General features: G+C 33.0%; 1 protein-coding gene and 1 non-coding gene across 2 annotated transcripts; both read left to right on the forward strand.

The window, feature by feature from the left end:
• Positions 1–1,471: 1,471 nt before the first annotated feature.
• Positions 1,472–18,274, forward strand: LOC146532135 (dynein intermediate chain 2, ciliary). The gene is made up of 17 exons (XM_085197490.1): positions 1,472–1,826; positions 1,900–2,010; positions 2,093–2,297; positions 2,428–2,544; positions 4,034–4,162; positions 4,727–4,839; positions 5,392–5,526; positions 6,038–6,167; positions 6,471–6,638; positions 6,994–7,137; positions 7,541–7,650; positions 8,393–8,570; positions 8,848–9,076; positions 10,221–10,320; positions 16,121–16,254; positions 17,484–17,577; positions 18,124–18,274. Exons 1-17 carry the CDS (start codon positions 1,746–1,748, stop codon positions 18,208–18,210), a joined length of 2,265 nt encoding a protein of 754 aa, XP_085053616.1. The 5' UTR covers positions 1,472–1,745; the 3' UTR covers positions 18,211–18,274.
• TRNAT-UGU (transfer RNA threonine (anticodon UGU)) lies at positions 16,950–17,022 on the forward strand. The gene has a single exon. It is a non-coding gene; the product is annotated as a tRNA-Thr (tRNA).
• Positions 18,275–18,462: the final 188 nt, after the last annotated feature.

Here is an 18,462-nt window from a genome sequence, read left to right on the forward strand (position 1 = left end):
CTATCTCGCCGTATGGGTTGTAGAGCATGGCCAAACAAATACAAGTGGATAAATATGCTAAAAACGTAAAACGTTACCCTCCTTCTGAGGCAGTCAGTTAAAAATTAGATATTTAATATGAAATTAAATTCGAAAATAAATCCAATTTAATTCAGTTTAATTCAATTTAGTCTAGCCTTAAGAACGGGTTGGCATTTATTAAATTATCTTGTCCAACATCATTTTGCTCTTTTAAATATAATGATGTTTTTTTTTTTTGCTTTATCTGGCAGTGAAAAATGTAGTCAGTTGTATATTGTTAACGATTACTATATTAACAAACGTAAGCTTGTCCATAAAAAAAACAAAAAAAAAAACATTTCTAAAAATAAATATCTATTTAAACTTTACCTTTTCATGGTGGAAGTCCAAAAATAAAATGCTTCGAAAGACCTCGATCGAGTAACGCTAATAATGGCCGCCGCAAAGGAACTAATGTAAATTTGACTGTTGCTATAAAAGCTGTTAATGTACGTAGTACGGTGGTGCTACAGTGGTGCCGTACTGTCTTGTGCTAGCTAATACCAGACACGAGGACTAATTAGAATTTGGTGACACGCCCAACGGAACGGTAATTTATGAACTTAGTACCGTTAGCATTTAAAGCAGCGGTTTAAATATTATTCCGTTTATATTTATTTGATATTTTAGGGCTAGTTGTGGTATAGGTTGTCACTGTAAACACGACTGGTTATGGGTTCGATTTTCACTCGATTATTTTATTTTTTTCATTTTCTCGGACTGGTGTCGAGGTTAAACGCGTTGGGTTCTGTCACTCAACACGCATTTCGCTTGAATTTGACCGAAAGTTGAAAATGGTGTGCAAACTAGGTTCCCTTCTTAGGTTCTGGTTGCTGTGTGTGGGATACATCGTGAACCTGGTTATTAATATTTAATTTATAGTGAATAAAATTAAGTATAAGATATTTATATGAAAAAGTACAAAAAAATATATGACAATAAACCTTCTCTAACTAGGCAAATATATATTCATTCGCGAAAATTATATATATTTCTACGAAATCTAAAATTTGTTTTTTTTGGTGCCTGTTGCCTGTTAGTACTAACTAATGCGAGTTTAAATCAATGCTATGCAGTTTACACTGTATTTAGCTAGCAACTAGAGATATGCTTTGGCGAAAGGGCACTGCAGTTAGATAAGTGTTTTAGACTGCACTTTTAGCTGCAAAACATAATTAGTTTCACTTTTAATTATTTCTAATGTCTTCTGACGATGACAGCGATGTAAGTACTTAAGAATATGTTGATATCAATATGAAATTAAAATAAATAAAATACTTTTACCATTACCGTTTCTTACCATTTTTCATTTGTTTTATTTCCTGTTTCAGTTAAGTTATGTTTGTTTTTTGTTTTGTATTTTAGTTAATTAATATCAATTATGGTGTAATAAACTATTAAATATATAATAAATAAATAAATAAAATACTTTGGAACTGCTACCACTGCACGCAACTTTAACAATGAATTTTAATCATTTGTTTACGCTTGCTTCGCTCAGCTAAAACGCCAGTTATATTTATAGCTTTGTGACATGATCGTACCCAATAAAGATGTCATAAAATAATATGCAAATAGAATATTTAGCCGTAAAGCAGAACTTGTAAACGTTAAAACATAAAGTAGTCCGCGATTTGCCGCGCCCTGGTGAACTTGTTCCTTCTGACGCTTTACTTACTCACAAAATGCTGAGGGCTATGATAAAACGAGCCTTGAAAAAGGATGATGATACAGTTCTGATAACCAAGACGCTGCTACGTTTAGATGTAGGCATACTGGCTTTCGTTTTAAAAGTTATCAATAAAATAAAGAAAAATGATTATTAACATTATTTAACAGAAAGAAACGTCAACGAAGTCTCGGGCTAACCTCGTCGAGGATGAGGCTTTGGATTGGTTAAAACCAAGAACTCTTATAAGACCTGACGATCAAGAAGATGTCCCTGAAGCTGTATGTTATATTATAGTGCAAGTAAATAGTTTTTTGATTTTTCTCTTCTATTAAATATTTTTTACGTTTCATTATGTTCAAGGATCTCGAGGAGGAAGTAGGTAGAGTTCTGACTACAATTAACCCTCAATGGGTACCTGATGAAGTAGCATATCATTATGGGCAAGGAAAATTTGTTATAAAAGCTCGACCCTCTTATGGAAAAGCCTACCCACTTTATATTTACCAAGGAACAGCTATACGAAAAGATGGTGATGAAGCAAAGGCTCAAATCGCAGCTGGATATGGTAATTATTATCAAATTAACATTTTATATATCGGTAATAAGGAGATAAATTTGTAAATTTTAATTTATGTGTAATTATTACTTATGAGATTTAGTGCAAAAATTACCATTTCAATTAATAATCATTTTAGGAATGGTGGGATTTGATGACGCTGGACCCAAGCGGGCAAAGATAAAAAAATCTACTGCTGAAGAAGAAGAGGAAGAAGAACCTGAAGCTGAACCAGCACCTGAAGAAGTCAAGGATGGTATTTATTATGCTATGTAACGAACTAAGCTGCAATATAATCCACTTATATCCCACTTCTTTCAATATTAAAATTCACAACTGCTCTCTTTCAGTAACAAAGTGTGCATGCCCCACCTTAAATCAGGTAGCCAAAGTCAAATATCTAGGCATTATGATAGACCAAAGGCTTAACTGGAAGGAGCAAATAGCCTCTATTTCTTCTAGATGCAGACGCCTTATCTACTTCTTTAAACTGCTCCGAAACTCTGCTGACTTGGAAACCCTTCGCGTGGTCTATCTTTCCCTTTGTCAATCTATCTTGTGCTACTGCATACCTGCATGGGGAGGTGCCGCCAAGACCCTTATATTACCCGTTGAACGTGCACAACGCGCCGTCCTAAAGGTCATGCGTTTTAAGCGTTTGAGATTTCCCACAGCCGAGCTCTATAAATTAGCAAATGTTTTAACAGTTAGGCAACTGTTTATTCTTCGCACCATCCTGCGCAAACATGCTGAAGTTCCTGCCAACTTAAATCTAAACAAACGTTCAAATAGAAATATCTGCTCTTTAGTCTCCCATAAAACAACTTTTGCCACCAGGCAGTACAGGGTTATTAGTGCCGTGGTCTACAATAACGTTAACAAAACCATAAAAAAATTAAACTCGTATAACAAACACATCGTAAAGGATAAAATAGAAAATTTGCTAAAAAGCCTAAATTATAAACTCACTGAAAACCTTTTAAGAATATAAAATTTTTATTATTTTCGCGAATTACAATAAAGTTATTTTTGTTTGACCCCTTTTCTCCTTGTCCCTAGTTAGCTGAAATATCTGCAAACTTAATCTGTTACACACTCGCGCTCACACACATACACACACACACACACACACATACATACACACACAAACACACACATACAAACACAAATACACACACATTTAAAGTGCAAACATACACACCATTACATATATCATTTCTTTTTACATTAAAAAAAATATATATATTTTTTACATATATATATATATCTTTTCCCTTTCTCTTCACTAAGAAAGAAATATATATTTATAAGCTATTCAACTCAACAAAGTTATAAATTTTTTGGTTTGTATAATATCGCTCTTAAACTTAACACCAGACTCACTTCTCCCTAAAATACAGGTTTGTTCCTAGCTTAGGGGGTAGGAAACCATTTTATACTGTGTAACTTGTACAAGCCTCTGTCATGTAACGCATTGTTGTTTATGTAGTTACTTTCTTTTGTGGAAATAAAGATTTATTATTATTATTATTATTATTATAATTATGTATTTAGTTTGTTTCAGCGTATACCGTGTTTCATAGAAAGTTGCCCTCCCCTTTCTTCTGTAATTCTACTCTACTTTTCGTAAATATTTTGCTATTTTTTTAAGATGTAAAAAAAGGAATAGTTCTAACTAGAACAAACACTTTGTATACGAATGAATTTTATATTATTTAATAAAAAATTTTGTTTTGTTAACAAAGAGGAAGTCCAAGAAGAGGAAAAAGCTAGAGAAGTGACTGAAGAACAGGAAGAGACGAAGCCAGAAGTAGTTGATGAAGAAGTAGAAGCGGTCCCTGAGGAAGCTCCTGAAGAAGTTGTTCCGGAAGAAAGTAAGTCTTTTTTTTTCACATTTTGGTCCCGCGTAGCAGAATAGTCTAATACTAAAACAATACTCTGTCGTCCACTTCCCCTCGAATTTTAAATATTGCTAGTTGAGTAGCGTAACTCAACGCTGCACTCAAACTTACAATAGCAGAGATATGACATTTTTTACCCCAAACTGTTAAAAAATAATCTTTAATACAAATATCATATTTATAAATTACAAATTGACTAATAACTTTTAATCTATGAAGTCAGTCCTGGCGCAGGGGAACAAAATGTGATTGTAAAGTCCACTGGTCGTGGGTTCGATCCCTACTCGAGGAAACGTAACATTTATTTAAAAGATTTATTCAGAATTTGACGGAAAGTGAGGAACGGAGTGTCTTAACAATTGGTTCCCTCCACCTTCCCTGCTGTTTACGGGATAGAGCTGCTCTTCACGCTGTTTTTTTATTTTTAAATCAATGTTTTATACATTGATTTGTTGCTGTATACACCACTTAATTTCTATATTTTTTTTATGTTTATATTGGATAAATCTATATTTTTATAATATTTATTTTTAATAGAAGAAGAGGAAGCTGCGGAGGAAGTGCTTAATATCAAGCCCAGAGTGAAAAAACTCGCTAATCAATTCAATTTTTGTGAAAGAGCAGCACTTACGTACAATTATCCTAAAAGGGTTAGTAGATACTATATAAAATTTAATTAAAAGAAAATTAAACAGTTTTAATATAAAACCTATACTAGAAATTATATTAGGGTAAAAGATGTTGCTAGAAATATAAATATTTTAAATGATCATATTATTTTTACCGACTGCAGTAAAAGGAGGGTAATATTTTTCAAGTACAAACGTCTGTATATCTATTTTTTAGTTACCACAATATTGTTCTTTATGTATATGGTTTCTGATATTTCGGTAGAAAAATCATTTGAATATTTCATTAATAAAAAGAAAAAATCAGCTTTAAGCTGAGTAGGCAGAGGGAACCTAGTGTGATGTGGTTCGATCCCCACTCGAGGAAGTGAAATATTTATTTATGTACGTAGATATTTTTATTTCTCCGGTGTTGAGGCGAAGCGCAGCGTTGAGTTCTGCCACTCAACATGCAACGCCTCCAGAATTCGGCAGAAAGTGGGGAACGGAGTGTCTTAACACTAGTTTCCCTCTGCCTACCCTGCTGTGTGCGGGTTACAGCGTGAAGCTGATTTTTTTAAAATTATTTTTTAGTCTGTAGACACACAAACAGTACCACCACCGAGAGCCAACTATGGAGCAACCGGTCTACAAAGTATTATATTCGATTACTATCAAGAGGACTACGCAAGGAAACAACGTGAAAAAGAAGGGGAGAAGCCAAAACGAGTAATTCTTTTGTACTATATAAGAAACATTAAGATAGAAATAAAAAATAATTTATATCTACTTTAATAATAATAAGCTAAACTGAACTTATAAGATTAAAAAAATGTGTATTTATAAAGAAATTGGACATTAATGATTTGGGTTCGATTCCCTTATAAGAAATGTATCTATAAATAAATAAAAACACATTGGAAGTGTTATATTAGATTATATAATTCTATGCCTTTATACAAACAGGTATTATAAAATATATTAGCTTATTTTAACGTTAACAACTACATAAATTAATTATTAATTATATTTTGTTAAAGTTGTAACTGGTTATGGGTTCGATCCCTACTGGAGTAAAATGAAGTATTTATATAAATTCATATTTAAATTTTTTCAATCTGGTGTGGAGGCAACGCGCCGCAGAGTCGGGAACGGTGTGCCTTAACACAAGGTTCCCTCTGCCTACCCTGCTGTGTGCGGGATACAGAGTAAAGCTAATGTGATTTTCATTTTGTTAAAGGTTCGTAAGAAAACAAAAAAGCATGTTAAATCGGCCCAACAAATACACGATGAACAACTGGCGCAGCGGATTCGCGAAGCTTGGACTATACTGGAGCGTTTGGTTAACCAAAATATTTATGATGACATTGGTAACGTTAACAAAAAAATATTAATTAAAAAATATTTTTTTCACGAAATAAATATTCAAAAATTTTCTAATCCAGCTAGGTACCTACATTAGAGAAAGATAAGGGCTTGAAATGCTTGAATATATAGTTTTGAAGAATATTTTGATTTCAAATTTGAATTTAAAGTATATATATACATGAATAGAAATGTACAGTAGAAATGTACAATCTAAAAAACTTATGAACTTCGCAGAAATAGTATAAAATTTGTATTTTATAGTTGCTAGAGTAAAATTCTTAAAACAGTTATTTCTTTTTATTTAGCTCAAGACTACCGTTACTGGGACGATCCGTCAGATGAATTTCGTGAAGGTATGGGATCGTTACTTCCCTTGTGGAAGTTCCAATTTGAACCCATGAGGAGTCACGCGGTGTGCGACGTTCAATGGAATCCCCACTATCAGGATTTGTTTGCTGTTGCTTATGGGTCGTGTATGTAATGTTTTCATACATTTGGTAAAGTCAATATTAAACTCAAAGCAAATTACTATTGATCAGAATTGGTTCAAATAGTTATATAATTATTAAATTATTTTCTTTAGCCTCACGTTGTATAACGCACATGGAGGGAACCTGGGAACTTAGTGTTAAGTCCTGCCGAATTCTAAAGGTACTGCGTGTAGAGTGGCGGAACTCAACGTCGCGCTTTACCTCGTTAACAGAGCGAAGAAATGAAAATATTAAATATATCAAATCGAACCGACAATCTGTCGTTACAATCGCACGCTCAAGTTTTGTTAATAATTATATTATATACAATTAATAAAACAATTTAATTTTTTGTTAGTGGATTTCACGCAGCAACAAAAGCAGGGGTGTCTATGCCTTTACAGTATTAAAAACCCAGCTTATCCTGAATATTCTGTGATAACCGACTCGCCGGTTATTTGTCTCGATGTTTTTAAAGAAACTCCTTATCTTATTTGCGTTGGTAAGAAAATAAATTATCATTTACAGATTCACATGTTTTCTATTTTCACTGGCTTAACATTGTATCCCGCTTGTAGGAGGGAAGGCAAAGGGAACCTGGTGGAACCTATTGTTAAGACACTCTGCTCTCACCAAAACACTTCCGTTACCCACTTTCCATGGAATTTTGGAGGCATTGCGTGTTAAGTTTGCTCACCAGAGAAAGGAAATGAAAATATTAAACATTATTTTTTATCGAGTGGGAATCAAATCTTCAATCTGTCGCCTATCCTAACTAAATACTAAAAGAGGGAGAGTATTTAGAGATAGCGAAAATAAGCTCTACGCAATCCATATATAAACAAAAATATCTAAGTACCGTCATTCTAAAATACTAAAATTAGTTTTTAAACTTTTTCTTACAGGACGATATGATGGAAATGTATGTGTTTACAACGCCCAGCTGACTCTAGAATCTTCTTACCAATACAAATCTGACTCTGTGAGAGATAAACATAGCAATATTGTATGGGAGGTGAGAATGAACAGAAGTAACGCTATCTCTATGCAGCAAATCAAAGTAGCTCAGTGATACCACTGGGGAAATAGAGGGAGAATTATTTTGTGAGATGTTTCCCCTTTGAAATGTATTTTATTTTAATTTATTTTTTAATTAGACATCTTTACAGTGTTTTTGATTTGTACATCACAATATAAAGGTTTGGGAAGTACGCAACGATTGCGGGTTTGATTCACATTTGGAAAAGTTAATTATTATTTATGAATACTTATATTTCTTCGCTGTAGTAGCAAGGCAAACTATAACGTTGGGTTCCGCCACTTAACACGCAGTGCCTCGAGAATTCGGTGGAAAAGCAAATATTTTGACACTAGGTTCAGGGACACACACAAGGTTCTAACTGAAAAACAGCGATGCTTGAGAGTAAAAACTCAAGCATCATTTAGCTGAGTTACACCTTTTGCCATAATGTCCTATTGTTAAATTGTTAATTTGTTTGTTAAATGTGTATTTTATGGCAATAAATGTTTTTTATTATTATTATTATTTATTATTTTCTCTCTGCCCACCTTGCTATAAGCTGCGCATAAAGCGCATGGCAAAAAAACAAAGAATTATACAGTTATGCGGGGCTCAAAAGTAGATTAAAATGATTCGTGTAAAATATACTCGTACAGCACGTTTCCAGCTCTTACTTGGCTGAACGCTCTGTCGTGTGTTTTGATAAAAAATATTTAACTTGCCATTTTACGAACAGATACGTTGGGGAGCTCGTCTAATAGATGGTGAAGCATCATTCTTCTCTATATCCGGGGACGGGCGCGTGGTGCAGTGGGCCGTGATGCCGGGGGAGCTGCAGGCCACCACAATAATTACCCTGCACTCCAGCGTACCGCCCATACCTGGACCTGATGGCACTTTGATTACCGTCAATAGTATGTAATAGTAAATATTACTATAAAAAAAAACTAATACGTTGATAGTTTTTTTTTCTAGTAAGCTTTACTTAACACTTTAGTATCCATCGATCCATCCATAAGCCTTTCAACGTCCACTGCTGGACATAGGCCTCCCCTAATTCTCGCAACTCCGTCCGGTCCTGCGCCCTTTGAATCCAGCTTTCCCGCTGTCTTTTTAAGATCGTCGTCATTTTAGTATAATTAATAGATTTTTTTTTCTTTACTAACTTATTTATTATATTAAAAAAAACAGGTTGCGGCAGCTGTATCTGCTTCCATCCGGAGAAACCAGATATTTTCATGGTTGGCACTGAAGATGGCATGATACATACTTGTTCCTTGAAATATAACCGTAACTACGTGAGATCGGTGCAAGGACATCACATGCCTGTGTACAGGATTCATTATAACTATTTCAATAATAGTATATACGCCTCTTGTTCTGGTGACTGGAGGGTGAAGATATGGGAGGACGGACGGGAGTAAGTGCAAAAATAAAACGATTTCATTATTATATAGTTAGAAAACGGACGCGGTTAACGTTTTTAAAATAAACACGATAAAAACATATACCGTCTATATGTTTCCAACGTACTCGGATAGAGGTTCCACGTAATTATAATAAGTGGCATGTATCACTCAATAACAACACTACACACTAGGTACCTTCCAATCAGGGCTTCCTCCTACAAGCAACTGTTCTCGTTTGACACAATTCCATTGCTCTAATTGTCTTTTTTTCACCTAAATCTACCCACATTTACACTTGTACGCTAACAGTATAGTTAATCAATATAATGAATCCGTTTTTAAACATGGTGGTTGTGGGGTTGTAGAAAGAATTATTCTTATTTTCCTGCTCTAATTCGACCAAATGCGGCGTTCAGTTCTGCCACTTAACACGCAAACGGAAAGTGAAGCTGAATTATTCAGTGAAGCTCATTTAAGATAAATCCCATTATAAAGTTTGCATATGAATATTTAAATCTTTAATTAGGTTTTGAAATGAAAAATTACTTGATGAAAAGTAATGAAAAATACTGATTTTCAAATATATAGACTATCTACTTTTTTTATTATGGTGGTTATATATATATATGAGTTTCATTTCTTAAATGCAATGAAAATAAAAGATTGTCTGCTAAAATTAATGCTTATAACTTTTTGTGTGGCCAGTAGTGGAGCAGGGGAACAAGCGTGTGACTGTAACAGAAAACCCAGCAGGTTGTGGGTTCGATTCTGGGTTTAATTCCCACTCGACGAAATGAGATATTTAATACGTTTATTTTATTTGCTCTGGTGTCGAAGCAAAGCGGTGCGTTCTGCCTACCCTGCAGCATGCGGGATGTAGCGTGAAGCAGAGAAACTAAAATATTTATATAAAAAAAAGATTCAATAACTTAAAAAAAATTGCCATACTTTAGTCTAATTGTATGAGATTACACTAAAGTGTGAGAAAATAATTTTAATTTAAAAATTCATGTGTGAAGCCGTACAAACATTTCAACAGGGTGGAATTTGGATATTATATTTGAGAAAAAAATACGTAGGTTTTTGTTATATACATATATAAAAAAAATTCCAAAAACAATATATAAATATATTTTATTCTTGTTTTTAATATAGCGAGCCGCTATTCATGTTCGAGTTGGGTTCCCCGGTGGGAGATGTGAAATGGGCTCCATATTCCAGTACAGTGTTCGCTGCCTGTACCGCTGATGGCAAGGTAATTAAAACAACAATAACAAATAAAAAATAAAAGTAGAAATATATTATGGGTTATTAGTAGAGATCTACGCACTAGTTTTAACAGTTTCAAGATATTACTAGTAATATACATATTATTATTACGAATTACTTAATATAAATAAACTGTATCACAGTAAGTATTAGACGAGGCCGTCGTGACGAAGTGGCATAAGTGTGTCTGTAACGCGACGATTGTACGTTCTATCCCACTCAGAGGAATGAATAATTGTTATTTATTAATATTTTCATTTCTCGGCTTTGGTAACAAGACAAATAGGGCAGCGTTCAGCTCCGCCAGTCAACACGCAATGCAACTTTATTAACGTAATAGAACCCAATACAATGATTTTTAAAAATGTTGTCTGTTTGTCCATTTGTCTGTGCGTTTGTTATCGCCAATTTCAGAAGCGGCTTAACCGATTTAGATGCGGTTTTCGCTATTGGATTCTGGAAAGCGTCCGAAAACATATGGAGTTTATTTTATTACAATCGGTTAATAAATTTAAAAAATATGTCAATAGTTAAATTACTCAGGCGAGAAAAAGGCTTTTTAAAAATTATTTATTTAATTTTATAAACAACCTTTCTGTTTTAAAGCAAGTTGAAGACAGAGAATCTTTATTAAAATTTTATATAATTCAAAACAGTTAAGTCAGCCAAATACTAAAACACTATTGTTCGATTCCGCGAGGTGCAAGTGCGGCGTCATCGGAATGTATCCTTATGCTTATGTAACTCCTCCCTCCTTAAGATGGAAGCTGGTCCTGCAGGTTCCTGAAGCGTCCTCGCTGCTGGTTTCCTCCGGGACTCTGGGAAAATGCTCGTAGATTTTCCAAAAATAACATTTATTATAGTAGTATATAATAATCCTAGATAAGCTTGAAACAGCCAGGATAATACTCTAATTCTTTATTTTCTCCTCTTCTTCTAAGGTTTGGATATTATATGCAAGTTGATGTATATAATCGAGAGGTATATATTCTAAATCCTTCTTTTAGGTAAGAGTGCCCTTTGTTACCAAGTATAAGGGTTGGAAATAAGGAATAACTAGGTTATATTTATCATTAGAAATGGAAGGAATTTCTAGGATGGAAATTAGGAAATGTTCTGTACTATATGCTTTCATCATAATAGACACTTTGATTTATTTATTTGAATAGGTTTAATGTTTACAAAATTAAAAACTACATATATTTTTTATGAATTAATAAATGTCCTTATTATAATTATAATTATTAGTATCGAATTATTATCGAAACTAAACCATTTATAATACTATTTCTAACTCTAGGAATATGAATAATATATCTTTTTTTTTTGTTTTTTATAAGTAAATCTAACTTATATTCTATTTTATTTCTATAAACCTTATATATCCTTTAAGATGAAGTATTCTCGCATACAACAAAATAAGTTCTTTAAAATAATTATATATTATTATATATAGTATTTATTTGTATGTAAAATTATTATATATAATATTTTTCTGTATATAGAACTATTATATATAATATTTATTCGTTATTAAGTAAGTAAAAGCAAGGTTAAACATATCATTTTGTATAATAGTTTTTCTTTAATTAATAAAATGTAAATAATAATAATATAATAAAATTCCATTATGTATGGGATCTAGGGTTATTTTGGCTCTTGTGTGGAACACGAGGGACCTGATGAGGCCTTCGTAGCAATTTATAACGAACTCTATTAGAGTTAGAGTTAGGATGATTTTTTATAATCTCCGTTCTATTGTAAGGGTGCAAATTAATTATTTTATACGGACCTTTGAAATCTGGTATGGCTTCATCTCTGAGCGTCGTCTTAGCTACTTGCTCATAGACTGTTTCACCTACCTTATGTGGTTTTCTTATGTACTTCCTTAAAGATGATACAATTTTCTTCTCAGTATTATTTACTTTTACCAATATCCTAGTATTAGTTAATCTATTGTCTACTCTGTATTTCGAGCTGGGTGTTATTTTAGGGTTAAACTTTGAACTGGGCGTTATTTTAGGGTTAAACTGCCTAACTTGTCTGTCATTATCGTTATTTTTAATTAGTAAGCCTTTATTTTCGTTGTCTGGTTGGGAATGGTTAGTAGATACTAGATTATCAGGGTTGATTGTTATAATACTCATACTGTCAGTCTCAGTCTCTGACGGGATAATGTTTTGTCTGTCGTTGTCAGGCTCTATGTTATTATCGTTGTTATTACTAGATACAAGGGGTACCTGCTCTATGTTTACACTAGTTTGTGCACCTACGTCTTGGGATATACTGTCATTTATATTGTCGACTTTATTATTATTAGAATTTACGGTTGATAATGATTCTACATTATTATAAAATATTTCGTTCATAGGAAAGGCGTCGGCTTTTATATTTTGTTTGCCTTTATATATAACATTATATGGTCGTAATTTAAATGTACTTCTGTTACATATGGTTCGTCCTTCTGAATTGGTGTTAATGACTTTGGTTATAAATTTTCCATTTTTAACATTAATAATAGCAGCAGGGGATGTCAATCCCTTAGACCAAATATAATCGTCGTAGATATAAAATCCGTCAATATAATTTGTTTTTAACGTGATATGTTTTTCACACTTTGGTTCTATTTTTATAAGTTTCTTATTATAGTCGAAGTAAATAGGTATGTCGGCTGTCGCTGTATGTAATATTTTATTTTTCAAATTAATATTGCTAGATAATGATTTTAATAAATCTAGACCTATAAGTCCTTTGTATTTAGGGTCGAAATCAAAAATAAGGAATTTATGAAGAGTATCACTATTAAAGATTGGGGGTAAAGGTAAATTCACTACATGATTATGCTGTGTTGTCGCATGAGCTGTTTTTATTTCAAATGGTTCATATTCTACACAATTTTGAAAAATAGAATTAAGTATAACTTCTGGTGAGATAAGGGATCTCGAAGCTCCTGTGTCAATTAAAAACTTACCTTTAAATTCGGGAATTACTATGTAGGGTAAATGATCTTTATCATGATTATTTATTTTTACTATCTCTTTACGTCTGGGTCTATGCCTAACGTAAAATCCTGCTGGTTACTTATTTCGTCATTAACTGGTTCATAAGTATCCTGCTCGTCTGGTATATGTATATTATCATAATAATACTCACCTGGGGTGTAGTGTTGGGAATACTCATTGAGTTGTTGCTCCTGTGGCTCGTCTGTGTAGAAGAGTTCCTCCACTGCGAACTGCGGCTTCTCTGGTTTATTTGTTGACCTCATAGTCACGTCTGATATTTTTTGGGGTGGATTTATTTGCTGGTGAGGGATGTTACCTCTATGATTAATAAAAGGTCTATAATTACCTGAGGGTTGTCGGTTTTTCCATGGTAGCATTGACTGAACCCATTGTTGACGTTGTTCTGGTGTCCAGTTATTTTGTCTAGGGGTAAAATTTGAATTTACGTGCATAGGTGGATTATTTAATCTAGATTGTGAATTTGAAAATGAAATAAAGTTTCTATGATTTTCTTTAACCTTACTTTGGGGGTTTGACATATTAAAATTATTATTAAATCTATTGTATGTGAGCTTAGCTACTTCTTGCCTAGCTTGTACAATTGCTAGTTCTAATGTGGTAGGCCTGGCTAGACGCACACCTATTGAAATTTGAAAGTCTAATTGGTTCGTATATTGCTCTATAACCATGTTTTCATAATATTCTTTGTTACTCTGTTTACCTACGGACAAAAGGGTGTCAAGTATGTCTCGAAGGCGTTTCCCAAAAGTTTCCGCGTCTTCATTTTTATTACGTCGCGTTCGAGTTAGCTCTTGCATTAGTTGGATTTCGTTCCTAGGTTCACCTAATCTTCTAATCAAAGCGCGTTTAATCGCGTCCCACGAGTCTAGAGACTCTTCGTATGCTATTGCATCTATTGCGGCTCCACTGAGTCTACTTTTTATCAAACACACAATAGCGGGGTGGTGTTTCGCTGCGCCCTCTATTAATTTCAATATATTATCTACTTCTCTAATATAAAAATTCAACGTTTTTGAATTACCATCATAACGTGGCATAAAATCTGAAATTAACTTAAAACTAGAATTCTCGCAATTTTCAAAAGACATTTTATCTTTTAATCACGACTAACCTATTTAACAAAATAATTCAAACAAATAAAATATTTCAATTCAATATAATATTTATTAAAATAATATTTTATTATTTCATTTAATTATTTATTCATTATTTCATTTAATTATTTATTCATTATTTCATTTCATTTATTTATTATTTCATTTCATTTATTATTTCATTTATTTATTATTTCATTTCATTTATTATTTCATTTATTTATTATTTCATTTATTTCTCATAAACTTATTCAATAATAGTAAATGCCTATCGCGATTTGAGCTATATAGACAGATACAAAAATACGGAAGGAAATATAGCATAGGAACTTGGATAACAAAAGTACTCACCAAAGAAACCTCTGCATCTCCAACCGGGACTCAACTGCTTGGCAGAACCTCCGATGCTTAGGTGCTCTGCCGGTCTCGCCGTCGTAGATTCTTCTTAATAGATCGCGGTAATAACGATAGAAACCGTTCGCGGGCTTTAAGAGTTTGATTAAAGCCAAACACGCCGCGATCCTACCGACTGCGCCAGTTACATTACTCAGGCGAGAAAAAGGCTTTTTAAAAATTATTTATTTAATTTTATAAACAACCTTTCTGTTTTAAAGCAAGTTGAAGACAGAGAATCTTTATTAAAATTTTATATAATTCAAAACAGTTAAGTCAGCCAAATACTAAAACACTATTGTTCGATTCCGCGAGGTGCAAGTGCGGCGTCATCGGAATGTATCCTTATGCTTATGTAACTCAATTTAAAGTTTTTTTTACTTAGTTCGACAAGTTTGCTAATTGCCGTAACAGTTATTTTATACAACTGTTTTACTGAATTGACTGAATCTTTGGCTTTCAATTTATTTATTAATATATCTATTTCAAGCGGGCGTAGCCTTGCACGGGCCCACTAGTTACATAATAATATAATAGTTACATATAATAATAACATACTATGTTTAAAGCTTTGTTACAAATAAACACAAACACTGAACACGAATAATAAATTCATCTAAACTACATACATTGCAATTTGCATGCACAGTTGCTCAGGAATCAAGTTAAACGTCAATATTCCATTTGTAACTGGGAATTTGATTGTATATCCTCCATTGCTCTCCCGTACGTGTATCGGTGCAATCCCGATTTAATTTCATATGTACGCCGCGCCGGTGCCAGCGTAGCGGTACGCTTCACTTGTACGATTGCTAGCTAATCTCGTAAAGCGATGGTTACAGACAGCTATCGTAGATTGTGGGAATATTATTTATTATGCTATACAGATTTTGATGGCTTCACAAAATTCTATTTTTTGTTTTTTTTTTTTTTTAGTTTTTTACTGTATCTGGTAGGTAGTCTGTAGGCAATAGGAACGTAAGAACTTTGGGTGGAGACACTCCGTTCATTGTTTTTTGAATGGTGGAACTGTAGGCCGCGCTTTGCTTCATTAGCAGAGCGATTATATGAAAATATTAAATAATTCAATTTCTCCAAGTGGGAATTGAACTCACAGCCTGTCGCATTTACTATTGTAATTCAATTCTAGGCGTAATCTTATACGAATATGCTAAAGTACGATCACTAAAAAATGAATGAATATCCAACCAAAATTAGTAATATATTTTACTTTCTTAAAAATGTACTCATTTATAATCCAATTATATTTTTCCAGGTATTTGTTTTCGATTTAAACGTAAACAAGTATCGCCCCATATGCGTACAAGCGGTAGTTTCTAAGAAGACAAAGAAGCTCACCAGAATCGATTTCAACGCAAGCCTGCCAGTCGTCGTTTGCGGAGATACTAAGTAAGATTATATACATTTTAAAATGTTATATTACTCCCACGCTTATGTTTATTAACATATTAAAAAATAATCAACTTCACTCTGTATACCGTACAAGGCAGCGTAGGCAGAGGCGTTGCGTGTTGAGTTGCGTAACTCAACGCTGAAATTAAATAATAAATTTAAATTAATATTTCATTTCCTCGAATGGAGATCGATCTGTAGGTAACATTGTTAACACATGTAAATGTCGAATAAAATTTCTTTCTGAAAGGGTAACTAGCTAGCTATATTTAAAATTGTTTTATATGCTCTTTTCGATATAATATAAATGCTTTAAGTTTTAGTTTTTAGAGAAAATAAAGAGGCCGTCATATAATCGTCTGTGGGTTCTGTGGGTTCGATACTCGCCCGGAGGACTGATTGAATTTATTTAATTTATTTTTCATTTCCTGTTACCCAACTCGCAATGTCTGTAAAATTGAGCTAAAATTGAGGAACACGGAGTGTCCCAACACTAAGTTGAAGCAGCTTCTTTTTTATTTTATTTTTTCAAATGAAGATGAATGAATTCTCACACGATTGCTACAGATGTTTATATCTACAATTGTGCATGAATTTTCAATATTGACTGTAATATTAAAATTTTTCAAAGTTTATCCTTTTATAGACAAAGAATATGTTAAGTATACGGACATTATGATTTAATTCATGTCGCCTCCATAGCTCAGGGGTTAGAGCACTGGTCTTGTAAACCAGGGGTCGAGAGTTCAAATCTCTCTGGGGGCAGTGAATGAAAATTTGTGCTCATTTTTGGGCCATGGCCTTTTTAATTTTTTAATAGAAAATATTTTAAGATTTTAATTAATGTTCTTAAGTATTGAGCATAATAGTCATATGAATATATGACTTAAGTTTTTTTTTATATATTTTAGTATTGACTTTTTTTCCGCATATTGCAGGGTAGGTAGAGGGAACTATGTAGTGTTAAGAATTAGGACACTCCGTTTCCCACTTTCCGCCGAAGCATTGTTAAGTGGCGGAACTCAACGCCTCTCTTTACCTTGTCACCAGGGCGAACAAATGAAAATATTAATAAAAATTCATTCTCCCGAGTGGGAAACCCACAACCGTCGCGTTTACAGTACCACGCTTGTACCACTGCGCCACGACGTGCTCAGACTAAATTAATTTTAGTTTTTTATTAATTATTTTTGAAATTTGTTTAAAAAATATATTTTTTTTTACAGAGGCACGTGCCATGTGGTGAAACTTTCGCCGAATTTGAGAGTGATGTGCAAACCACCGAAAAAGGCGCAAGGAGTCGACCAAAGAAGTTTACAAGTAACGTTTTTGTACTTACATTTTAGGAAAAAAGGATTTTTTTTTCTATAAATCGAATATGACAACAGAAACTAGACTGAAACAGGTTACTCGTAAAATTCACTTCGTCTTAATTTTTCTCATGACGCTATTGAGACGCCCTTGGGGACGTGTTACCTATATAGGTTCGATACCTCGGAGGAAAGTTTTTAATTTTTAAGGTGTCATTTCTCACTTAGGAAAGAAAAATACTTTTTTAAAAGACATGTTAATATTTTATACGTTTACGTTCATATTATATACGTTTCCGTCAACATTGTTTTTCTTCTATTTTCAAAGTCAAAAATTCAATACAGACATTTTATACAGAAAATCTTTTTTTAGCTTAACGTTGTATCACGCTCATAGTCTTGTGTCCGCTCCCCACCTTCCGACAAATTCTGGAAGCAATTTGCGTTGTGACGGAACTCAACGCCGCGTTTTGCCTCTTCCTTTATTTATAGAAATGTATGTAATATAAATGATTAAGTTAATATTTTATTAATTATTAATTTTAATTTTATTCAGATTTTGAAACTGGATAAACTACTAAGCCTAGTGCGTGATCCTCCCTTCCAGACTGGGGTTGTGGACGAGAAATTCGACGACGATTAAACTTTAATTTAATTCTAATATTTAGAAGTTAACAATTTATTTATTTCTATATGTAATTTATAAATAAAACAAATAAGACTTTTTATAGTGCTTTTATTGACTAGCAGCAAGAAACAAAATGTTTGCTTAGTATAAGATTCTACATTTAATGTGTAATAAAATTCTTTAAATTCCAAACAATAGCTTTAGATTTTTAATTATGATAATTTATAGATCTTAATATATATATATAAAACAAGTACACAGCTTAAT

The sequence above is a fragment of the Heliconius melpomene genome, chromosome 14 (assembly GCF_056956725.1).
Source record: "Heliconius melpomene rosina isolate 202511_hmr_F chromosome 14, ASM5695672v1, whole genome shotgun sequence".
Taxonomy (NCBI): domain Eukaryota; kingdom Metazoa; phylum Arthropoda; class Insecta; order Lepidoptera; family Nymphalidae; genus Heliconius; species Heliconius melpomene.

What these genes read in the sequence shown, in the direction of transcription:
- LOC146532135 (XM_085197490.1), top strand. Translation starts at nt 1,746, where the DNA reads ATGCTGAGGGCTATGATAAAACGAGCCTTGAAAAAGGATGATGATACA. An exon ending in AAGAAGATGTCCCTGAAGCT is followed by an intron (nt 2,011 to 2,092) that starts GTATGTTATATT and finishes ATTATGTTCAAG; the next exon opens with GATCTCGAGGAGGAAGTAGG. An exon ending in ATAGCAATATTGTATGGGAG is followed by an intron (nt 7,651 to 8,392) that starts GTGAGAATGAAC and finishes TTTTACGAACAG; the next exon opens with ATACGTTGGGGAGCTCGTCT.